This window comes from Rutilus rutilus, assembly GCF_951802725.1.
Source record: "Rutilus rutilus genome assembly, chromosome: 2".
NCBI classification, from domain to species: Eukaryota; Metazoa; Chordata; class Actinopteri; order Cypriniformes; family Leuciscidae; genus Rutilus; species Rutilus rutilus.
Window position 1 is genome coordinate 37,236,645 of NC_140210.1, and position 26,075 is coordinate 37,262,719.

Here is a 26,075-nt window from a genome sequence, read left to right on the forward strand (position 1 = left end):
TTGACTGGTACTGTAGGTGTGCGTTTATGGGAAGGAGGGAGTGATACCAACAGAAATGATTCACAAAATGGTCAGCTTGAAAGAAATTATAACATTCCCTCAGCTCTTTAGCCTAACCATGTGAGAGTCATTGGATGAAAAGATTGGAAGAAAAACACAATCCTGCCTGATGCGCGTGTGTGTGCGTGTGTTAAACTAATCTCCAGTCTGCAATGGAAAACAGAGTAACTGACAGCACCCCTGGGCCCAGAGTTTATGAAACTACATCCTAGCCTGTTGCACAATAGCAACCACTCCCCATCTCTCCGCAATCTATCTTTATAGTTTCGTTATTTCACTTGGAAGTGTGCTCATTTCCCTAGGTAGTGCTTTATGGAACTTCACTCCACAATGTGTAAGTGTGACTGAGAAAGTTAGTTTGCAGGTTTTTTAGGGCAAGTCTTGACAGAGCGATGAGGGTTGCGAATGTCACTAACCTCATGTCATGGATGTTTGGTTGCAAAACATTACCTGAGAAAAAAAAAATGAGTTTCAAAAATGATTTGGGTGTTAGTAAAAAGATCATTTTGGGGAGCTGCCTGGGTGTGTATCTCTAAACCATTATTCACCATAGGCTGGTGCAATTATGTGTTTTTTTTTCTCTCTTATGAACTATAAACACAAATGCCCTTTGTCCATGAGGATTAATAGGCAGTCTTGCTGCAAGAATTTGCAATCACTTTGAGTAACTTTAATCTGTGTCCTCTTACATACCAAGGCCTCAGTCTGACTAAAATTGTGTGACTTTGCAAGGCCGGACTAACAGACCATGATAATGTGCTTGTGGAAAATTTACAAGAAAACAAGGGTAGTGTTATGTCTGTTTTTTTGTACCTCTTTTATCTCACTCCCTCCCTTTATGTTGTCCAGTCATACAGTGGCCTCAAAAAAGTGTTTGGACACATTGGAAAATGTATGAATTTCATTGAAGATGTATTGCAATCTTTTATCTTAATTTTGATTGTACAACATATATTGCATGTTTATGCTAAAAAAATGTCACTTGGTCTCATATTTTGCTATTTAATGCGAAGACATTTTAAGTGTGGCATATATATTTAAATACTTTTTGCCACCAATGTATATCCGTCCAAAACAACAGCTTCCTGAGTGGAAAGTAGACATAGTTCAATGTGGTTTAAACTCAAATGGGTGCATACGTATAAGTAGATACGTAAAAAATAGGTGTGAACAACATTTCGTCAAAATCACTGAATGCAGACTGAAAGAGATAAGCATGTATCATGTTAAAATGAAATATTTGCCACACACTTTTTATCAATATATCATTGCTTGAACCATACCTGAGAGGCACTTAACTGTGTCAAGACATTTTAACAATTATTCCATAAAACAAATTACAATTATCTGTTACTAGTACTTTTTTAAATTGCTAGCAAGTAACCCAATCATGACTAGAATCTTCTTTAGTTTCACCAAGAGATACTAGCACTCATTCATTTGCTACTACTCATAATCACAATAGTGTCAACTAACTAACCCATTGTTAGTTATAACACATTTCTAAATGTACATGGGAATCTGTGGTTCAGTTTTGACTATGTATTCTAATTGTCACTGGATTCTATTTCAGTTCTGTTCATTAGGTAGTAGCACTTATGGTTTGGTTACTAGTAATTTCAAGTTACTAGTATCTATTCCAGTTTTACTAGTACCAGTTTATGAGATGCTAGTATCCATTCCCAAATGGTAGGCTACTAGTAACATTTCTGATAACACTTTACAATAAGGTTTCATTAGTTAACATTAGTTAACTACATTAGTTTGTTCATGTTAATTTCAGTATAATAAATTATTGATATCAACAAGTTGTATTTGTTAACATTAGTTAATGCACTGGGAAGTAACATCAACAAACAATGAACAGCTGTATTTTTATTAACAAACGTTAACAAAGACTAACAAATACAGCAACAAATGTATTGCTCAGGGTTAGTTCATGTTAGTTAATACATTAACTGATGTTAACAAATTGAACCTTATTGTAAAGTGTTACAGTTCAGTTAAAAATCTTGCTGATAATGTAAAATGTATTGATAATAAAATGTAATGTTACTAATAAGACTAGTATTTTAGTTGTCAATGCAGCAAAATAAGTTCTACTAGTATACAATGAATGCTTGATGAAGGCATTTCAATACAAGATACTAGTCACAAGTAGTATAATAGATAAATTCCTACAATAGTAACATAAAATAGAAACTAGTTCGTTGTAAAGAATGAATGTTAGAATGGCTTGCCACAGGTATAATGATGCGCTGCTGGTTTTCATCTTACCGGTGTCCTGTCTGAACTGATGCATGGAGTGTAGATCGATGATGTAGGGCGACAGGCGGCTGTCGGCTCGGCCTAGAACGACGCTTCCGCCGCGGGGATCGCTTCTTATCACCTCCTCTATGTGGTGAGACACGGTCGGGCTGTACGGCCGCCAGCGCCCGTGCTCGCTGAGCCATTCCCAGACGACCACGGCGGAGGCTTGTAACATCGTGTCCCTTCAAGTAGAACAGAAAAACGAAGTACGCATCTCTTTATTTCAACAACCGGGTTTGTAAAAGCAGGAGGACAGATTTGCTAATGCTAATGTAAAGCAATGTAAAGCACGGCAAAGTTGTAATGCCTGGTCTGTATAACGTCGATAAACACACGAGGATTTGTTTTGAGCTCGAATATTCTGGTTCTCGGTATAAATAAGCATAAACTCTCAGGTGCACTCACATTTATGTAGAAAACGCTTATCGCAGTATCAGGAAATAAATCTCCGTATCACTTCTTCCATGGTTGGTCGCAAGCGATCTCAACAACTCCTCACGAGTGTCAACAAATAGTAAACGGACCAAAATTCTTCTTTCTTCTTCCACACATACGGCGTTGACCGTCGCTCAGTTTGCGCTTAACGTTACTCTCCTTCTTACTAGTTCTTTTCTCGCGGCACGATGTGCAATTTATCGAAGATCATGTAGACTTTAAGTAAATGATTTCTGGTGAAAAGCTCGTGGTTTTGTGTTCCGCGCACTGAGTTGATAAAGTGACACCCAACACCTCCCCATCATCACAGTTTATGCTGTGAGTAATGCTGCCTGAATTGGTGCTGGAAAGTCCGACTCATATTCACGAATCGGTTCTTTCGAACAGCTCGTTTTATTGAACCGCTTAAGAAATGAGCGTCATCCCAACGTGATACATGCTCTAAAATACACGAGTCCGTTAGAGAATGGCTGAATGTCGAATAGAATAATAGTAGGCTGCCATATTGCTCTTAATCATATTTCATATCTTTGTATAGTATGATAGTGTTATGTTTATTATTCCGCCCAAAATCAGAAAACAGTCACGGTTCAGTAAAAGCGCTCGGACCGATTCAGTTCGATTCGTGTAAGACTTGTTTTGTGAAGTGGTTCAATTGATTCATTAAAATGATATGACTCAAAGGAACGATTCATTCACAAATTAGACATCAAACTTTAACGCGCACCACAGAGGACGAAACCTGTTTGGTTGGTCATGTATTTTCATGTACTTTGCTGGCGAGTAATAAGCAGCGGTTTTGTGTTGCAACGGAACTGAACAAGCAACAATCAAACAACTGCATAAAAGAGAAATGACTTAATTTAGCCTGTTTGCCTAAATAAACAGTCAGCGTTGCAATCTGCTGAAACTGTGCTTTACTTCTAAACATGATAAAATATTAAAATATTACTTGTTTCCATCACTGAATAAAAAAAAAAAAAAAAAAATTGTGTTTTTATCTCACAATTCTGACTTTTTCCCCTAACAATTGCTAGTTCTGACTTTTTTTCTCCGAATTGCAAGATATAACCCGATATAAACAAACAAAAAAAAAATCTCAAATTGCGTAAGTCAGAATAAACCTAATTCACAGTAGCGCCACGTTTTTCCTCAGAATTGGACTTTATATCTCGCAATTCTGATATAATAAACCGCAGTTGCGAGATGTAAACTGTGAGATAATCAGGGCCGGCGAGTGCACTTCTGCTGCTAGGCGAAAAACAATTGTGCCGCGGCTGCCGCCCCAGGGCTGATCCAATACTATTTTTTGAGCTTCGAAGCTTCAGTAGTAATGAACATCGAATATTCGAAGCTTCGGAGAGAGGGGGCTGAACATATTCTTCTCTCTAATAAAGGCAGTAATCTTTATGTGTCTGTCTGTCTGTCTGTTTGCATTTTGATTATTTCGAGAATCGTTCGTTCAATCAACTTCACAAGGGAGTGCAGTGTCGCATTTGGTGCAATATAGATAGACACGCGAGACGCGACACATTCAGAATGAATAAACTTTTAGTAAACTACAGAACAGCGCGAGCGGGAAGCGGCGCACGTCACGCGGGCAGGGCTTATGCTCCGAGAACGGACACTGCACTAGTGATATAAAACGCACACACACAGGTCTGTTAACTTAAGCAATACTTTTAAGGTAGTCTAATGTTTCTGACTAACAAATTAGGCTACTGACACAGTAAAGGGTAGATTTAAATAAAGAAAAACGAAATTTAAATAAAGAAAAAACGAAATTTAAATAAAGAAAAACGAAATTAAGTTAAATTAAAAGCGAGATTAATTTAGATTGATAATATCGGGTAAAAAAGGCTAATACATTTTGTTTCTATTATTCTATTTTCCACAATGTCAGAGCAACGCAGCTTAACCCAAAACACAAGGCATGCACTGAAGTAGCCTGTCCACACACACGTCCGCTGTTCTGCGCTCTAGCCAGAGAATACTCCCGTTACAGGAACACTTTACAAGGCCAAGAGGAAGCAGTAGAGCTATTGTATTTCACCAGATTTTATAGTGTTGAACATATTCAAGCGCGAATGAGAACCGTTTCGAGGGGGATGCCAGGAGTGTGCAATTTTTTATTTTTTTTTATAGAAATTCCGTTCCGGTAACGTTAGCTGTGCTAGCGGTCTCTTGGTTCTGTGGTGGACTTGAAGGCGTGTCATCCTTGCAAATACTCCCTGGATCAATATATTTTAACAACGAACCCCTCTGTTTTTGGTGTGCTTTCTTCTTCAAAAGTCTCCTCTTTTTATATTCGCAACCAGATAATTTTGGTCGTTTAGACATCCTGCGTAGTCCCTGGGTGATTCATGAACGGGTTCATTGCGTATGTCACGTGACAAATGAACGAAAGACTCGGAAGGTATAGTAATTAGTTATGTTCCCTGTAAATTATTTTTGACTGCATTATAATGATTTCTTAATTCAGGATATGATCAACATTGCGTAGGTGGATGTGATCGGGGAATTTGGCTGTTAAAAGTATAACATTTAAAGCCACTTAAATTAACGAAATGACTCAAATAAAGATTCATTCATTTTGATGAACGAGATCGAACAAGACCCAGCAAGCAATTTCGCGTCTAATAGACGTCTAATAGCCGTCTAAACACAGCCCAGACGTCTAGGCTAAATCAGGGCTAATTTTGGGCTGTCAGTGAAAATCTAATAGACGTCTAACCATAGCCCAAGAATAGACAGCTATTGAATGACTACATATATACGTCTAATAGACGTCTAACCATAGCCCAAGAATAGACAATCAGACAGCTATTGAACGACTATATTTATACGTCCAATAGACGTCTAACCATAGCCCAAGAATAGACAGCTATTGAACGACTATATTTATACGTCCAATAGACGTCTAACCATAGCCCAAGAATAGACTAGTCATCAATTAGACCGCTATTAAACGACTACATATATACGTCTAATAGACAGACAATATGGGTCTAGGCTAAAACAAGGCTGATTTTGGGCTGTCAGTGAAAATCTAATAGACGTCTAACCATAGCCCAAGAATAGACTAGTCATCAATTACACTACATATACATGTAATAGACAACAAAATGAGGCATAAGGATTCTTTTCACTCAAATATAACAGGTTCTCATAAATGAAAATCCATCCAAACTAATTGAATATAAAGGGATTTATTTTGAACAATTATATAGACAACAACAACTTAGACAACATTCAAACATAAAAATGAACAAATAAAACATTGGAAAAATATGTAAAACAAATTAAGATATTAAAATTTTTAAGAATTAACTGTTTACTTTTGATCCATAACCCCCACCCCCTGCCCTCCCTGGTGCTTGTTTGAAATGATTAGAAATTGCATTTTTTATTTCACATTCCGTAGCTGATGGAAAGCTGGTCATCACTGCGTCTGCCAAATGAGAAAAAGGAAATAATTATTGCTCAAGAAAAGCATTGTTGACAGTCATTTAACTAATTACAGTCAATCACTTTTGCTAGGATGCACACTAGAGCTGGCCAATATAGAGTTAACAGAATATAGATTGAGACTATATAATTTATATCAATATAGACAATAATTTATATCAATATTATAAATTAATTAATATCAATAATTGAACATTTTTGCTCGCGTAATGGTGATGCAATACGGGGTGTAACGATACGCGTATTGTATATATATATACATACACACACATATATAGGCTATATACATACATATATACATCTGAAATTTTCTTCTCGAATGTTAATTTTTATCAAGCTCATATATGCAAGTTCAGTAATTTCACTTAAATGGCAATGAAAATTACCTATTAATTGTCATTTAAGTGAAATTACTGAACTTACATATATGAGCTTGATAAAAATGAACATTCGAGAAGAAAATTTCAGATGGCACTTAGAGGCTTTTGCATCTGAACTCTTCATATATGTGACCCTGGATCACAAAACCAGTCTTATGTTGCACGGGTATATTTGTGGCAATAGCCAACAAAACATTGTATGGGTCAGAATTATAGATTTTTCTTTTATGCCAAAAATCATTAGGATATTAAGTAAAGATCATGTTCCATGAAGATATTTAGTAAATTTCCCACCTTAAATATATAAAACATTATTTTTGTGAATGGATGCAGCACTATCGCCAATAGAAATGGACAACTTTAAAGGCGATTTTATCCATGTTTCGATTATAAAAATTTAAAGTACTGCGGAAACAAAGACACCTACATCTTGGATGCCCATAAGGTAAGCTAAAACATATCAAAATTTAATTTCAAAGTGAACTATCACTATAAGTCATTCTTTATCACTTACTCATATAACTCTAATAAACATAAAAAGATACTTATAGGCGTAGTTCACTTATAAAAAAAAAAAAAAAAAAAAAAAAACATGTAATCATTTACTCACTTTCACTTGGTTCCAAACCTGTATGGCTTTCTTCTGTTGAACACACACAAAAAATATATTTTGATGAATGTTGGTAACAAGACATTTAATGGTAGTCATTGACAAGTGTTCTGTATATTCAATTGTTGTACTTTGTTGACCGATTGCTGGATAATTTGCAATAAACAGTGTCTTTAAATCAAATAAAGTGGATTACATCACTCCAGTTCTGAGGTTTTTACACTGGCTATCTGTCTGTCAAAAAATTCATATCAAAAAACTACAGTTGGTTATTAAATTAACATTTTAAGGCCAAAGTAAATTTATAATCTTCTGATGCACTATGAAGAGCAGACCTCTCAGGTCATCTGGGACAGTAGCCAGCTACTTTTATATCTCCAAAGTCAAAACAAAACATGGAGAAGCAGCATTCAGTTTTATATCTGAAACAAATTCACTGAAAACTGAATGTATGCTGCATATTGTAATTATTTATAAACAAGTGTAAAGACTTTATGTTTGCCACTACCTTTTATTAATTGGAAAGGAATTTTTTTTTTAAATAATTTCTTTTCATGTTGCACTATGCTGCTGTTAAATTTTATGTAAAGTAGGAATTTGCTTTAAATCAAAAACTTGTATTTATTACTCTAATTTAAAAACAATATACTGGTATCTTTATAATAATAAAAAATAGTAATGAATAGTTTCATGCTTACCACATTCATTGAATTTAGATACATTTGCAATAACACGAGCAGGTAACGTTAACTTTTTGGAGAAAAATACTACTCTGCAATGTTAATGTTAAAATGTCACGGTTTCTACACATTATAACAACTAGGCTAACTAATTTAAACAATGAACATATCAAAAATAACACGCATACTTACAAGATCGAAGTAGAAATGTGAAGGTTTTCACTCAGACTGTTGCTCGCCCGTTGCTCTCCGACAGCTGCCTCGTGTAAAATAAAATGGCGGAAATGTTTATCGCGAAATTTGGCTAAAGTGATCTAGTCTTCTTCTTCTTCTTCTTCTTCTTCTTCTTCTTTTATTGGCGGTTGGCATACCATTTTGGTGCATTACCGCCACCAACTGTTTGGGGTGTGGAGCTTCAATGCGGATTTCTACTAACATGTATTATAATAAAAAAAAATAATAATAAAAAAAAAAAATAATAATTAATAATAATAATAAAAAAAAATAATAATAATAGTAGATATATATTCTTGTTATTCTTAAATTCGATCAGATCTAGTCGCGCAATGCCAGTAGTCCCAGTAGACATGTCTCAGTAGTGTTTCGATTGTGCCATCTAGCGGTTGGGAAATGCAATTGCATGTGATTAGATTTTTTATCGTAGATTGTGTATGATGTTATGTTTATGTGTGACAGAAAACATATTAAGCTGTGTGAGCGAAAACATTTCAAAGACTAATATTCTTATACTATATCGCTGGTCTGAATCTGGGCTATAGCCAAGCCGTACGTAGACCAGATTGCCTTGATTTCGCCAGGTGGGCTAAAGCAGACCCCATATAGCCCGTCCAATTCGGAGCTAAATCGTGACTACAGATCGACCATGTCTTGAAATTACATATTGAATCTTGTAGATATCATACCAATGCGAACATGATGGAATATCAACCATTTCATGCACTGCCTGGCAAAAAACAACAATTAATCAGTTTTGACTAAAAGTGGGCTACAATAGCCGGGTCTGAATACGAGCTAAATTGTGGCTACGCACAGCCTACACATATAACATGTAAAATAAAGTAAACCAAACAACTTGTAATCACAGTAGACTTTGCTTACATGATGGAATATCATACATCTCACAAGTTATTTTGGAAAAAAAATACATTTATCCAGATTAAATGTTATTTGGGCTAAAAGTGGGTTACGCATAGCCGGGTCTGAATACGAGCTAAATCGTGGCTACGCACAGCCTACACATATAACATGTAAAATAAAGTAAACCAAACAACTTGTAATCACGGTAGACTTTGCTTACATGATGGAATATCATACATCTCACAAGTTATTTTGGATAAAAAAATACATTTATCCAGATTAAATGTTATTTGGGCTAAAAGTGGGTTATGCATAGCCGGGTCTGAATACGAGCTAAATCGTGGCTCCGCACAGCCTATAACATGTAGCCTAAAATAAAGGAAGCCAAACAACTTGTAATCACGGTAGACTTTGCTTACATGATGGAATATCATACATCTCACAAGTTATTTTGGAAAAAAATACATTTATCCAGATTAAATGTTATTTGGGCTAAAATTGGGTTACGCATAGCCGGGTCTGAATACGAGCTAAATCGTGGCTACGCACAGCCTACACATATAACATGTAAAATAAAGTAAACCAAACAACTTGTAATCACGGTAGACTTTGCTTACATGATGGAATATCATACATCTCACAAGTTATTTTGGAAAAAAAATACATTTATCCAGATTAAATGTTATTTGGGCTAAAAGTGGGTTACGCATAGCCGGGTCTGAATACGAGCTAAATCGTGGCTACGCACAGCCTACACATATAACATGTAAAATAAAGTAAACCAAACAACTTGTAATCACGGTAATCTTTGCTTACATGATGGAATATCATACATCTCACAAGTTATTTTGGAAAAAAATACATTTATCCGGATTAAATGTTATTTGGGCTAAAAGTGGGTTACACATAGCCGGACTATATCGGGTCTATATTTAACCCAGACGTTGAAAAGACGGCTATTGCTTGCTGGGGAGAGTCAGTCAAATGACCGAACTTCCCATCACTTTAGGTGTGTTCGACATCGGCTGCGGCTGGATGTAACCGATCGGCGAGAGTAGCCGCGTGCAGGCGGGGAGGAGCTGCAAACGGAGACGTGAAGTCGGACACTTTCTGGTTCCCGTAGTGACCGTTCACGTGGTGTTTGCATACTTTACCACAGCTGAAGTGAAATAAATGCAATATTTGCCTAATAATGCACAGATGTTTCAGATACATTTTCATTCAATACTTTGTACTGCTTCATACAGCGTCTGTTAGAACAAGAACAAGAATAAAGATCAACATAAGTTACTTTCAATGAAGTGGAGTCTACGTTTTTTAATCAGTTTTAATTTGATAAACATGACACAATATAAAATCACAACTACATGAAAAGAGTGTTTACTGTTATAAAAAAACTGATTTGTGAGCTTTAGAGGAACTAAAGGTGTTCGAATAAACACGAAACACACGTGATCGTTGTCATGCAGTGAATCCGGCCAATCGTGGAACGGCTGTGTCGTCATCAGCCCTCGTGCAGCCGCTCTTGAGAAGCTGCGCTGGCTGAGTTCTTCGGCTACTCTCAAATCGCTCTCGCGGTACTTTGATGGCACACGTCACAGTCACGTGGCGTCGGCGCTGCATCAAGTCGGACAAAATTTCTAACCGGCATGCACTGCTTCAAGTCAGCCGCCGATCGGTCTGCGCAGAGCTGCATGAAGTCGAACAAGCCTTCAGTCATGACCCCAAGCGTGCCGCACAAGCCCTGAAAAGTGAAGCCAAAACGTCTCGATCGCCCCCCGGTGACTGGTCCTAGTATAGGTCATAAGCCCCGCCTCCTCATGTTATTCAACGGGACGTGAGACCAACTAAACAATTAAATTACACTTCAAATATCTTTTTTCCAAAGGTGGTTTCTTTCATTTGCTGTCGTTTTTATCACGCTGATGTAAGTTCAAGTGTCTGTTTCAAAAATAAGTTGGTTTTTAGTTAGTTACGTGATGCGGTGGTGTAACGTCATGATTGACAGCTGTGATTGACAGGTTCTCGAGCGAAGTAGTCACTGAAGCCCCAACGGACATTTTTTTCGGGATCTTCGGAGGACTGAGGAGATTGTATTTACTTTATTTTAACAAGCCTCTTGTCGTACTGTAATCAATTTTTTAAAAAGTGTGCAGAATCCACTCTCCCTGAGTGCATTCTGCGAGAGTGAGGGCGGAGCGTTGATTTCGCGGCTTTACTTCCTGCTCACTACTGCGCAGGTCTGGTCCCGAGATCGCTACTGCGCAGACTCAAGTTCCAATATGTCAGCGCCATATCGGGACTCTGGCGGCTTCAGTTCTCATCAATGGAAGAGAGCGAAGGGGCGTCGTCCATCTTTTTTTACAGTCTATGGTCATGACTCGTGAGAGCAGGGGGCGGGGCGGGGCAGCGGCAGCGGCAGCGGCAGCTCTGCAAATCATATAGCCTATTTTGTGAATTGTTCATTCCCGGTTGGCACACATTTTGCCGCCTGCCGCTCTAGGCAATTGCCTAGTTCGCCTATATGGACGCGCCGGCCCTGGAGGTAATTGTGCGATAAATTGTGAGTTAAAAAGTCGCAATTATCTAATGTTGTCAGTGAAGCTACTGCTGTTTTTTGTATTTCTATCTAGAATATTTTATTGCCCAATTCTTGTTTTATACCTGAAAATAAACAACAATTGAATAAAGTTCCCATGCAAAAAATATGTGCCATGGAGCAGACAAATTTGATAATATTACAATATGGTATATAAATATTAAAATATGTAGCCTATTTGTTGAGGAAAATATTCAATTCTGCATGAAATACTTTGCATCTAACATTTGCTATGGAAAAATAAATTAGCATATCAAAACAAATCAGGCAATGAAATGATGCTTTGTGACACTTTGGTTCAAGACCCGAAGGTCCTTGTAGATTTACATTTTAGTGCCATCTATCGTTCATAGGCATAGCGGAGCACTATGGAATGCCAAAGCTGCCAATATTAAAAATAAATAAATACATAAATAAATATACAAATAAATGTAAAAAAGAATAAATAAATAAATAAATATATAAATAAATATACATAGAAAAGCAAAAAAACGAAAATAAATAATTATTTATACATTTATTTCCTTATTTATGTATATATTTATTTTTTTCCATATTTATTTATTTATTCTTTTATTTATTTATACATTTATTCATTTATACATTTATTTATTTCTACATTTATTTATTTTTACATTTATTTATTTATACATTTATGTATTTCTACATTTATTTATTTCTTCATTTATTTCTTCCTACATTTCTTCCTGCGTAGGGTAATGAGGAGGGCGTGGTTTACCTCAGACATAGCAATCGAGCTCAGAGTAAGCGAAGGCGAAGGGTTGAGGCCACAGTGACACCCTGTGGCGAAATACAATAAGTATAGCTCACTGATGTTGATGCGGTCTGTGACTGCGAGGTATATAAATCCTAAATCTTACTGTGTGACATGGATAGGCTACTCTTTATTCCGGACATGGCCGTAGAACATCGTTTGTCTGTATTTGTAAAATGTCCTGGGCAGGTCCGGCTGCAGGATGAAATGACTGAGGGGGCATGTGAAATTGTTAAGGGGGCTTAACTTTATACCATCAATGAACAATACACACTGATAACTTGCTTAGTAAAAAAGATAAGCCAGCGTCATTTATTATGCATATAGTAACCCTTTCACGCTTAATTTTAATATTCTAACTGACTCCCATAGTGAGTTTTTTCAAGGCGACTGTTATTTTAGAACGTTCCCCCTTAATGTTTCCATGGCGACGCGTCATATTTGTCACGTGACACACCGCAGCCACAATAACTCTGATGTATCGCTTTTATTTCCTTTTCCCTTTTTTATTCAAAATATTCACAAACTTGCTTACCATGTCATCAACTATCTGATATTCCGATTCTCAAAAATGTGTGTATGTATCATTTAAAAACCTTTATAACTAATCTTGATCTTGATCTAACAGTTAAAGGGATACTCCACTTTTTTCGGAAATAAGCTCATTTTACATCTCCCCCAGAGTTAAACAGTTGAGTTTTACCGTTTTAGAATCCATTCAGCCGAACTCCGGGTCTGACGGTACCACTTTTAGCATAGCTTAGCACAGATCATTGATTCTGATGAGTCCAGTAGCATTTCTTTCAAAATGACCAAAGAGTTTCAATATTTTTCCTATTTAAAACTTGACTCTTCTGTAGTTAAACCGTGTACTAAGATCGACGGAAAATGAAAAGTTGCGATTTTCTAAGCCTATATGGCTAGGAACTACTCTCATTCCAGCGTAATAATCAAGGAACTGTGTGTCTGTACCATGGGTGCAGCAGGCGTAATGATATGACGCAGCGCCTGAAAATAGTCCCCAGCTCGGTAACTTCTTCCAACGTGACCGGGACTAAGTTTGTCTAACCTATTAGACCTATTTTCAGGCGCTGCGTCATATCATTACGCCTGCTGCACTCATGGTACAGCCGCACAGTTCCTTGATTATTACGCCGGAATGAGAGTAGTTCCTAGTCATATAGGCTTAGAAAATCGCAACTTTTCATTTTCCGTCGATCTTAGTACACGGTTTAACTACAGAAGAGTCAAGTTTTAAATAGGAAAAATATTGAAACTCTTTGGTAATTTTGAAAGAAATGCTACTGGACTCATCAGAATCAATGATCTGTGCTAAGCTATGCTAAAAGTGGTACCGTCAGACCCGGAGTTCGGCTGAATGGATTCTAAAACGGTAAAACTCAACTGTTTAACTCTGGGGGAGATGTAAAATGAGCATATTTCCGAAAAAAGTGGAGTATCCCTTTAACGTTACTATAACGTGAGATCTTTGCGCCGCAGTTCAGAGAATCCTGTGGCTGTGAGTCATCAGTTTCTCCCGAAAAATAAATGCAAGAAAGTGGTCGGTGAACTGTGAGAAGAGTAAACTTTATAGTTACTTCCACTGTGTTTGTCTGATATGAATAACACACGTCAGCAAATTATATTTGAATAGATTGTTATTGCTGCTTCCACATACATCAGTGTGTGTATTTTACAAACTCCAAATGTATTGTTTTACTAGTGCTTATGTGTATTTAAATGTCTGAAACCTAAAATAAACATTATGAGGTTGAAAACACAGCATAGTTGTGATATATGACAGCGCTGAACGCGTCCGTCTCTGGCTCAGCGCCAGCCAACGCGCGAAAGCCTTCTTTACTGTCTATGGCGAAAGCACAGTTTGAATCTGGCAGTTATGTCGTCACTGAACATTCTAAATCCCATATGTGGGACCGTACTCTCAGCACTGAAATAAAAATCCCATATAGCGCTCAAAAGGTTAAACATTTCATTTGTAACCATGAATACAAAGCCTCAACCCTTCGCCTTCGCTTACTCTGAGCTCGATTGCTATGTCTGAGGTAAACCACCCCCTCCTCATTACCCTACGCAGGAAGAAATGTAGGAAGAAATAAATGAAGAAATAAATAAATGTAGAAATACATAAATGTATAAATAAATAAATGTAAAAATAAATAAATGTATAAATAAATAAATGTATAAATGAATAAATGTATAAATAAATAAAAGAATAAATAAATAAATATGGAAAAAAATAAATATATACATAAATAAGGAAATAAATGTATAAATAATTATTTATTTTCGTTTTTTTGCTTTTCTATGTATATTTATTTATATATTTATTTATTTATTTGTTCTTTTTTACATTTATTTGTATATTTATTTATGTTTAATATTGGCAGCTTTGGCATTCCATACTGTTGGGCTCCGAAAATGATAAAATATAAAAAAAACAAAAAAAACAATGCAGTGATGTATAGGCTATACAGACCTTGTCTGAAGTAAATATTCCAGAATCACTGGCGGCGGTATCCTAAATACAAAAACAATTGCAAATGAATTGATGTGAATTCGGTGTGTAATGTTCACGAAAGCTAGCTTGTTTTACATGTAAATTCTCGAAATGGGATCGGCAGCACAAAACGGAAGTGAGGCCCCAGCGAGATTTGAACTCGCGACCCCTGGTTTACAAGACCAGTGCTCTAACCCCTGAGCTATGGAGCCTGTCGAGCAGTAAGAGATAAAATGGTTTGGAATTTTTAAATATAAATACTCATATTTACATTAGATACAACATATAGTTTCACATTGAAAATCAATCTTTTGAAAAAAAAAAACGGGGGAAAAAACAGTTGTTCAAACAATTCATCAGTAGGAGTGAAATCTTTCCGTGGCAGGGGCAGCTAGCTGCTAACAGTTACCGCTCGACTTGTCGCGACCGTTAAAAATGTTCCATGTTTTATATAAAAGAATGCGAAAAATTAATATGAAATTTCTAAGCGTTCGTAATATAAATTACTTGGTCATTTCTTCAAATTCCTTTCGTGTTTAGAGCAACTAAATATTCTTGTAGTCGAGGAAATAGAAATCGCTATGTCATACAGTGCTGTCGAAGCCCGGATAGCTCAGTCGGTAGAGCATCAGACTTTTAATCTGAGGGTCCAGGGTTCAAGTCCCTGTTCGGGCGGTGCTCTTTTATACAAAGTTTTGAATCTAGCAGCTGATTTTGATTGTTTAATGTGAAGAAAAAACACATGCATTCATGAGACACACAAGTCAATGATTTAACGCTAGGAAACATTTACACAAATCGACGATTTGACGCCAGGAAAAAGGTGATGGTAGGTAGAGTAAGGAAAATAACTAAAACAATGGTGTCACTGAGAGTTCTAATTTTTCATTTTTAAACCACAAACAGCTGAGCAAATGAGTAAATGAAACGGAATCATAGCATATGCATACTTGATAAAGCATGTTAACTTCGATCGAGATTATAGAACTTAGTTTGTGAACTAAACGCTAATGAATTATAAATAAAACACATAAAAGGGAATCCACTTTAAAGCAGTATCATCGCCTAGGGAGAGCTAATTAAAATACTGATGACGTGCTGTGTCACGATTGTCTCCAGAAATTACATGCTGTCGACTGCACCATGCTGATGATGAAACAGCTGCTCGTCACTGCGTGTCATACGTCACTATGTACAGTAGGTGGCAGAGATAGGTCGCACTGCAATCAAAGTTCAATAACGCTCCACAAGAAGAAGATGTAGAGCGCTGCTGGAAGATTCTGGAAGTCTCTTGTTTAGTACACGGAGGCATAAGACGAGAAGGGATTTCACCATATTTCACGGTACAAGATAGACCTTTGCTGTGTCGATAGAATTTTCAAAATCATCCGAAATTAAATGTCATGCCACGAGGTTTATGTTACTAAAAGCCAGGATTTTGTAGAAAAACAAGCAAAGACGAAAATCACGTGACTCATGCAATAACATTATTTTAACACAATTGATTTCTATTTATTAAAGCGCTTGGTTCTTTGTGAATATTAGGGTGATTTTAATCGATTTATTGCTTTCCAGTACTGTTGATATTACGAGACTGAAAATATGGGCAAGGTTTAGATTAACACTAATAATAGTCATGAATTAATTGTTGACCAGTTACAAGTGTAATTTTCTTCAGTGTTTTTTATTTTATTTTTATGGTTCTTCTGATCAGATTAACCTGTTTTGAGGGCAACTATGGTGAAAGAGACTGGTTTTTATGATATGCTGGGTGTAAAGCCTAATGCTAGCTCTGAAGAGCTGAAGAAGGCCTATCGTAAACTGGCACTGAAATATCACCCAGATAAAAACCCAACAGAGGGAGAAAGGGTAAGTTTGTTACTCTTTTTCGGATCATTACTGTCTACATTATTCCATATTAGTTTCTTGAGAAGATAGCTTTGCAGATTCTTCTGTGTTGATGTCATATAAAGTGACCCAAATAAACTACACAAATGTGTACCATACAAGGCCACATTTTATCATTGTATTTTACATTTAAGCGCTTCTAGTGCCCAAATAAATAATGCTCTGTCTGTAATTATGATATATATAAGGGAACTGACAAAATATTTTCCAAGTAGAGATATATTATAGATCACATATATCACATATATATCACATATCACATATATATATATATATATATATATATATATATATATATATATATATATATGTGTGATATGCTCTTTGGGTGCTCTCAATGCTTGAACTGTGAGTTTTGATTTTCACTATTCTCTGCCTTCAGTTTAAACAGATCTCTCAAGCATATGAGGTTTTGTCAGATGCCAAGAAGAGAGAAGTGTATGACAGAGGAGGTGAGAAGGCCATTAAGGAGGGAGGAAGTGGAGGCCCAAGTTTTGGCTCCCCCATGGACATTTTTGACTTGTTCTTTGGAGGAGGGGGACACATGCACAGGGAGAGGAGAGGTAAGTCATGTTTCTCTCTAGGCTACAGACTCCACAATTTTTGCGAAACCTGATCATCCATGTTATTCCTTGGGTATCTTTTAAATTTTAGCGAATCCAAATCCGATTATGCTTATCGATTCCAATTCTTATCAATTCCCAGTTTTGATTCCAATAATGGTAAATAAAATCAAACATTTAGATATCAAACATATTTATTCTGTGTCTTTTTGCAAAACATTCTGTTGCAACTGAATACCTTGAACAAAAATCAGCAGCCTAAAGAACAACTAACTATTAAACTAGACTAATATACATTTTAAACATTCTTAAGAGACAAGTTTACAGTCTGTAATACAATAAGAACAAATAAGCAAATTAGCAATAGCACAAATAAATACAACTGAACAAAGTTCAGTAATTGAAATCAAATGTCAAATAACACTGCATCGTTTTTTTATAAATAAATTATAGATTAATCCGTATTAAAGTTACAAAAGTTATTCAATCACAACCAGTGATTTTCTTTTTAGCAGTTATAACACAGACAGCAGCACGAACATTAGGCTGCTGTCACTTTAAGACATAATGCACGGATCCAATATACTGATACTGTTACATATGCTTTTTCTTTCTCAACTGTTAACGTTCACTAAAGACATAACTGACTGTGTTTACAAGGATATTTTTACATCATTTTGTGTGTATTTCTCTGTTCAAGCACAAGAAGACACGATGAAGTCTCAATTCGCATGCCGAATTGAGTTCTCCTTCGTGTCTATGGCTTGAATGGTTTAAAATCACATTAACATGCACACACAGGAATCGATAAGTGAAGTATTCCAGAATTGGAATCGATTTTCAATTTCCAACCCAAGTTATTAGTAACCTAAAATAGTACAGAATTAATATTTCTTATCTTGTTCTCTTCTTTATGTTTTTGTTTACATTTACATTTGTTTACATTTTAAAAATGATGAAATATCCAGGTTTAAATAAAAAAAATTCTCAAGTTAAAATTTTGTCTACACTTTAGATGAGATCAAATGTTCGAATTGGCTCACATAAATACTTTACGCTTGGAGAAATCTACAAATTAGCCAGCCAAAGTCTCTTAGAGATCTTTTGTTGTTCCCGACACAGGAAAGAATGTGGTGCATCAGTTGACAGTATCTTTGGAGGACCTTTATAATGGAGCCACCAGGAAACTTGCTGTCCAGAAGAACGTAATCTGTGACAAGTGTGAAGGTAATAATGAGTTTATTATAATGTTATTATTCCAGTCTTTAGTGTCACATGATGTTTTCAATATCATAATTACAGTTGAAAATGGTTGTGCTGCTTAATATTTTTGTGGAAACTGTGATACTTTTTTCATGATTCTTTTATGAACAGAAAGTTCAAGAGAGCAGTATCATTAGATATAGAATTTTTTAAACAATGTAAAAGTGTTTACTGTCACTTGATCGATTTAATGCATAATTTCTAAATAAAATTATTCTTTTCTTTTCTTTTTAATTATCTGACTTCAAACTTTTGAATGGTAGTGTGTATATAAGCATTGTATTACAATTATACTGTCTGTTGTTTTCTGGTAGTATTTTAATAGTTGGATTTTTTTTTGGGATAGTTTTTTACTGGATGTTTTACTACAGGTCGTGGAGGCCGTAAAGGAGTGATAGAAGTGTGTCCATTGTGCCGTGGGGTGGGTGTCCAGGTCAGACTTCATCACTTAGCACCTGGGATGGTACAGCAGATATCAACAGTCTGCACCGGCTGCCAGGGGCAAGGTCAGCGACTAGGACACCGCGACCGCTGTAAAACATGTGCTGGTCGTAAGATACTACGACAGAAGAAGATTCTGGAGGTGCACATTGATAAAGGTAATAATGAACACGTTAAGTATCCTCGTAAGCACAATCTTAAATGAGTTAAAAAGTCTTAAATTAATGTATAGAGTTGAGAAAATAGGATGTGTGTCAGATCCGCATCATGTGCGTCAGGTCTTAAACTGACAGCAGCCTAATAAACCTGCTGCTGTGATTTCTGTCATTAATGTTAATCAAACACAAAGAGAAAATCAATGACTGCTCTTGACTGAATCACTTTTGTAGCTTTAATAAGGATTAATCTATATTCAATTTATAATTTATGCTGTGAAGACTGTGCAGTGTTTGAATCTGAATCAGCCCACCTGGACCAGTAGAAAAAAACCCTTTGTGTTGAGCCCTGATATTGTAAAGGGCACCGCTAAATGTGACATTTACACTCACCTAAAGGATTATTAGGAACACCTGTTCAATTTCTCATTAATGCAATTATCTAATCAACCAATCACATGGCAGTTGCTTCAATGCATTTAGGGGTGTGGTCCTGGTCAAGACAATCTCCTGAACTCCAAACTGAATGTCAGAATGGGAAAGAAAGGTGATTCAAGCAATTTTGAGCGTGGCATGGTTGTTGGTGCCAGACGGGCCGGGCTGAGTATTTCACAATCTGCTCAGTTACTGGGATTTTCACGCACAACCATTTCTAGGGTTTACAAAGAATGGTGTGAAAAGGGAAAAACATCCAGTATGCAGCAGTCCTGTGGGCGAAAATGCCTTGTTGATGCTAGAGGTCAGAGGAGAATGGGCCGACTGATTCAAGCTGATAGAAGAGCAACTTTGACTGAAATAACCACTCGTTACAATGCAATGAGGTATGCAGCAAAGCATTTGTGAAGCCACAACACGCACAACCTTGAGGCGGATGGGCTACAACAGCAGAAGACCCCACCGGGTACCACTCATCTCCACTACAAATAGGAAAAAGAGGCTACAATTTGCACGAGCTCACCAAAATTGGACAGTTGAAGACTGGAAAAATGTTGCCTGGTCTGATGAGTCTCGATTTCTGTTGAGACATTCAGATGGTAGAGTCAGAATTTGGCGTAAACAGAATGAGAACATGGATCCATCATGCCTTGTTACCACTGTGCAGGCTGGTGGTGGTGGTGTAATGGTGTGGGGAATGTTTTCTTGGCACACTTTAGGCCCCTTAGTGCCAATTGGGCATCGTTTAAATGCCACGGCCTACCTGAGCATTGTTTCTGACCATGTCCATCCCTTTATGACCACCATGTACCCATCCTCTGATGGCTACTTCCAGTAGGATAATGCACCATGTCACAAAGCTCAAATCATTTCAAATTGGTTTCTTGAACATGACAATGAGTTCACTGTACTAAAATGGCCCCCACAGTCACCAGATCTCAACCCAATAGAGCATCTTTGGGATGTGGTGGAACGGGAGCTTCGTGCCCTGGATGTGCATCCCACAAATCTCCATCAACTGCAAGATGCTATCCTATCAATATGGGCCAACATTTCTAAAGAATGCTTTCAGCACCTTGTTGAATTAAGGCAGTTCTGAAGGCGAAAGGGGGTCAAACACAGTATTAGTATGGTGTTCCTAATAATCCTTTAGGTGAGTGTATAACAATGGGTTTATGTGAAGTGAAGTCCACTTAAAATAAGGTTGCACTTTTAAAGCCTATTAAATAATACAATTGATAGCTTTTAATTTTACTGTAATGTTGAATGGCTAAAATTGGGGGAAAAAAGAAGATTTTGTGTAATAGAGACATCAGTGATACTGTCCTTCATTCATAGTGCTTAGTAAAAGATGAAATTAAACAAATATTTAAGATATACTGTCTTTATATTGTTTCTGCATTATTTTGGAGATTCATTGTGAAAGTATTACAATATAAAAATGTATTTAAAACTTTAATGTTAGGCAATAAGAAAAGCACAGTTCACTCCAAAACACTTGTTTTCTGCAGCTGGTTGCTTTTGTTTATGCTTAATTGTGTGTTATTGCAGGTATGAAAGATGGACAGAAAATAGTGTTCCATGGAGAGGGGGACCAGGAGCCTGGCCTTGAACCTGGAGACATCATCATTGTCTTAGATCAGAAAGCCCACTTGGTTTTCACCAGGTAAAATCACTGTCTTATGTAATCTAATCGGTTTTGTTTTTTATTTTATGGCAAATAATGCTGGTAATATTAAAGTTTAATGTTAGTACTGATTATTTTCAGAGGCATGCCATTGATTGTAGTGTCCTGTAGAGGGCAGTACTGTCTCATTTATTTTTTTCAATATTGGTGTCATGCTTTCTCTGTTTTATATATGATGCAGCCTTTTACAGTACTTGGTCATTTAGAGAAGGTACATGAGGGAGTGAACATGTAGATATTATGTGCCAAGCATAAAAATGTATATACTTAACATTTCTCAGACAAGGAGAGGACCTCATCATGAACATGGAGGTGCAGTTAGTAGAGTCATTATGCGGTTTTCAAAAACCCATTAAGACAATGGATAACAGAACTCTACTCATCACATCCCATCCAGGTAAACCATCCTGCATACATATTTCAGCATTACATTCAGGTCTCCATAACATCAGCACTATTGTGAGTCAGTGCTGGTGGATCAGTGAGTGATGGCATATACTGTAGCATGATGGTGGCTGATGGAAGTTTCTGTCTCAAACCTGTAACCATATACACTCTTAGTGATGCTCTGGCTCGGGGAGGATGCCAGGGCTGATAGTATGTCACCTTGGCAGATGGTGTACCATATGGTCACTTTTGCTATTGCCTTCTCCAGGGTTTCTAATAGGCATCCTTAGTGTCTTGTTGACCTTGTATATTACCAGACATCCAACTTGTGCAGTGCTCAAGCTGGTCTACCTTGTTTTGGATTAACTGGTTCTGATATTTTTCCCAATTCACTCCTGAGCCATTTGGAAAGTAAAAACTACCAACTGGAAGCTTGGCTAGTTGTTTAATTAATCTTAATAGCAGAGCAGATATAACTGTTATATAAACTGTAGATGTGTAAAGCAAATGTATTGTCATTCTTTGTTGCATTAATAGGAGAGCTGATTAGACCTGGAGATAAGAAATGTGTTCTGAATGAGGGGATGCCTCTGTACCGTCGGCCATTTGAGAAAGGGAAGCTCATCATTCTTTTCAACGTGAGTACCTATTATTGAATATTTTCACAAATTGCTAAAACTTCAACTACAATGAAAACAGAAAATCTTGCACAGTAAAACCTGATGTATATCAAACGGAGTTATTTTGAGAAAACAACCGGCTGGATGTACATTATCCCGCTTATTCCACGGCTACTTGCCACATAAGTAAATAAATAGACACTTCCGCGGAGAGAACAGTGGCCTAGCGCGGCACGTTCAAACTAGACGGAGATTTAAGAGATACTGTATACAGTCATACCATTTATTACACAGCATTTCGCCATGGAGATATGATAATTATGGAGATATGATAATTATGGAGATATGATAATTATGGAGATAAGAGATATTGATTTCCGATTAAACTGTTTTAAAATCGTACCTGTTCATATCTTATAATCCAACAGTGTACAAAACAATAGTCACAAAATGGCAGCAGCTACGTTTGTATGAAACGAGAGAGAGCGAGGCATAATTAAATAACTGTGTACACAAAATATTGATTCGACTGAGTTTTAATAATTTATTAGCTCACCAAATGCAAAAAATTCCACGAAGAAAAAACTTTCCTAGCAATGTATAGTGCTGCTGACTTAAGTAACCCGGATGAGCCTGCGTTATCTGCTTTGAGAGGTTGTTATCTGGGAATAACATACCACTGGATGGCGGGATTGACCAATCAGAATCAAGTATTCCACAGAGCCGTGTAATAAATAAATAAATTATATATATATATATATATTAGGTATGGGACGATTACCGCAATAAAATGTACTGACGGTTAGTATTATCGTTTAAAATTTAATTATCATTAAAACCGTGTTTGATTATCGCGATTTTAATAACTCACTGTAAATCCTGTCCAGCCAGCAACAGTCTGACGCAGGCGCAGCGCGCAATGTTGTTGTTGTTGTTTTTTTATTCGAGAAGGAATGGCGGAAGGTAGTGACCGTGCTCGGGAGATTTTTCAGCCTTTTAAGAGGACCAAATCTGAGGTGTGGTCATATTTTGGCTTTTACAAAAGTCCTGAGTGAAACTTAATCGAGGATGGTCACTACAATAGGGGGGAAACACTTCCAAATCTGCCGAGTCGTCTTATGTGACCATCACCCACTGTTTATAGCGAACGCAAGTTAACTTTGACCTCAATACCAAAACTACGTCTGGGAAATAATTGGGCACAAAATGTTGTTTTGAGTTGAAATATTTTATCTCACTCACTTGAAATAAACGTGAAGCTTCCGCGAAGAAAAGTTCGCAGCAAGTGGCTTTGAGCCAAAGACAAACGATCAAGTTCAAACAAGACTATTAAGAGTGACATTTAAGGGATAATAATGTATATCATTGTACACTTATTACACCGAATTATTTTTTATAAAATTTTTTACCACATAATTACGGGGACATACTGAATTGAGATTAATGTTTTAAATCTTACCTGTTTATAAATCCATTTTGTACAGCGTACAAAACAATCGTCCAAAAACGGAGACGCAAGACGGCAAGTTGTATTTGAATGAAACGAGAGAGCGCGTCCGTTCTCCGTTGCGATACATGGATGTGCGCTGTTATAATGCGTTGCTATTGACGACGGTCATTGGAAGGAAATGCCACAGAATATAAAAGTGCACAGAGCTGCTTGTTTTATGTTGTTTTTTTATTTTCAAAATATTAAACTGTTTTTAGTGTGAGCATCAGTTATTTTTAACACTTTAATCTCGTTTTAACAAAACCGTGATAATATTGATAATCATGATCATTTTGGTCACTATAATCATGGTATGAAATTTTCATACCGTCCCATCCCTAATATATATATATATATATATACACAGTATATATCAGACATACTTGCAGACACACACACAAACATTGATAACTAGATTGGAAAAATCCTCTAATATGATTGTAAAGCGCTTTGGGTGAACGGTAGTGTATGTATGAAAGCGCTATATAAATGCCTCATTCATTCATTAATTTCGAGCCTAATCAGTAATAATGCCTGTTTGGTTAAAATTATGTTTGAAATGTGGGGGGAAAAGAAACTTTAGAAACCCCATAGAAAATCTCTGGTGGGATTTGAAGAAGGCGGTTGCGGCACGCAAACCCAAGAATATCACTGAACTGGAGGCCATTGCTCATGAGGAATGGGCTAAGATTCCTCGGAAACGCTGCCAGAAGCTGGTGTCTGGTTATACATCTCGTTTGCAGCGGGTCATAACAGCAAAAGGGTGTTCTACTAAGTACTAAAGATGCTTGCCATGAAGGGGTTGAATAATTTTGAGACTGCAGAAGTCATTAAAAGTGGCATTTTCAGTTGAATTTGGAGTATTTGTGTTGAGCTATTTCAATTACTTTTGTTTGATTTGTTCATTGGCTAATTGCACTACTTTTCTTCTTTAGGTTGTCTTCCCTGAAGAGAACTTCCTCCCATTAAACAAACTGAAGGAGTTAGAAAGGTACCTACCTGAAAAACAGGCAAATATTGAGCCTGACGGAATGGATGATGACCTCTATATTTATGCTGACCTTGAAGACTGTGATCCGACCCATGAACGCAGTCATTACCACTATATAGAAGAGGAAGAATTTCACCCTTCTGGAGGAGTGCAATGCCAAACCTCATAGAGATTCCTGTTCCCTTCCCTTCCACAACAAATGCCACCTCTGTTGGAACACACACACAAGAAAAGGACCAAGAGGAAAAGTTCATTACCTCTCATCTAGTTCTGTGCCTAAAATAAGACCTCTTAGTGCCGATCTCTTTTGTCATCTCCTCATCCAAAATTTTGTGCTAATAATTTGTAAAATAAATTTAGGGGATGTGTAAAATGAGTCGTGAGACGATTACCATATAGGTTTAACTGAGGGGAGAGTTTATGGAAATGTGTGTAGCAATTATGGAAATGGAAGGGGCATTCGGATTTGAAGTTGGTTGTGCCATAATCCCAGTAATTCCATCTCTAAAATGTATTTATCATGAAAATCTAATTTTCGTCATCATTTTGAGAAAACATTTCAAGCTTTGTTGTGTTTTGTTAATTGCCAATTGCGGGTTACATGTAGACCATTTGACCTTGGTGTTGTTGGACATTTGCTATGTGCCAGTTTATTGCTAAACGTTTTTCTAGAACATTTTGAACTAATAAGAGGGGTCTAATATACAAGTTAAAAATACATTTGAAATCATTACTACACTTACCTTTTTATCATAACTTAACCACCAAGGATTTTTATGAAAATAAGTCATGTTGCATTTGTTAATTCAAATCCTGTTTAGAAGCTTATCTAAACAAACAAACAAACAATGCATTACCTGAATGGCACAACAAAATACTAAATATGCCAATTTGGTTTTAAAGGTGTTTTTGCTGCCGGCTGACCTCTGCAGAAAACATGATTCAGTCTTAAGAGCACCTGGAAAGCTTAATTATCTGTTAATTCTGCCTACATTTCAAGGACAGTTTTGGATATTGCAAATGCACTTTTATCCCTTATGTTATTTTTATGTTTGCCGGCAGATACGTCTTTGATTATTTTATTATCTGTATTGACTGAAGAAAAATTGTAAAATGTGTAATTTTAATTATGACCAATAACTTTGCCATTTGTAGTTCTATTTATAAAAATGTCACAATGTTATTAATTTAGTCACTTGTATT

The 26,075-nt window shown here is 36.6% G+C and overlaps 2 protein-coding genes across 3 annotated transcripts in view; one reads left to right on the forward strand and one right to left on the reverse strand.

Moving 5' to 3' along the window:
• Positions 1-3,159, reverse strand: part of dtx4b (deltex 4, E3 ubiquitin ligase b) — a 21,934-nt gene extending 18,775 nt beyond the window's left edge. The window contains exons 1-2 of the mRNA XM_084400037.1: positions 2,776-3,159; positions 2,338-2,552 (exon numbers count right to left, since the gene is read on the reverse strand). Of these exons, the coding sequence (XP_084256163.1) occupies positions 2,338-2,552; positions 2,776-2,777 (217 nt within the window). The 5' untranslated portion in view covers positions 2,778-3,159. The remainder of the gene's footprint in view (positions 1-2,337; positions 2,553-2,775) is intronic.
• dnaja1 (DnaJ heat shock protein family (Hsp40) member A1) lies at positions 2,439-26,055 on the forward strand. 2 transcript variants are annotated; one of them, XM_084400052.1, is made up of 9 exons: positions 2,439-2,576; positions 16,648-16,802; positions 17,224-17,404; positions 18,527-18,631; positions 19,039-19,266; positions 21,250-21,364; positions 21,667-21,782; positions 22,310-22,410; positions 24,817-26,055. In XM_084400052.1, exons 2-9 carry the CDS (start codon positions 16,671-16,673, stop codon positions 25,039-25,041), a joined length of 1,203 nt encoding a protein of 400 aa, XP_084256178.1. In that variant the 5' UTR covers positions 2,439-2,576; positions 16,648-16,670; the 3' UTR covers positions 25,042-26,055. The 2 variants fall into 2 exon arrangements, with proteins under 2 accessions (XP_084256178.1, XP_084256177.1); XM_084400051.1 differs by lacking the exon at positions 2,439-2,576 and adding an exon at positions 16,088-16,276.
• The last annotated feature ends 20 nt before the right edge of the window (positions 26,056-26,075 follow it).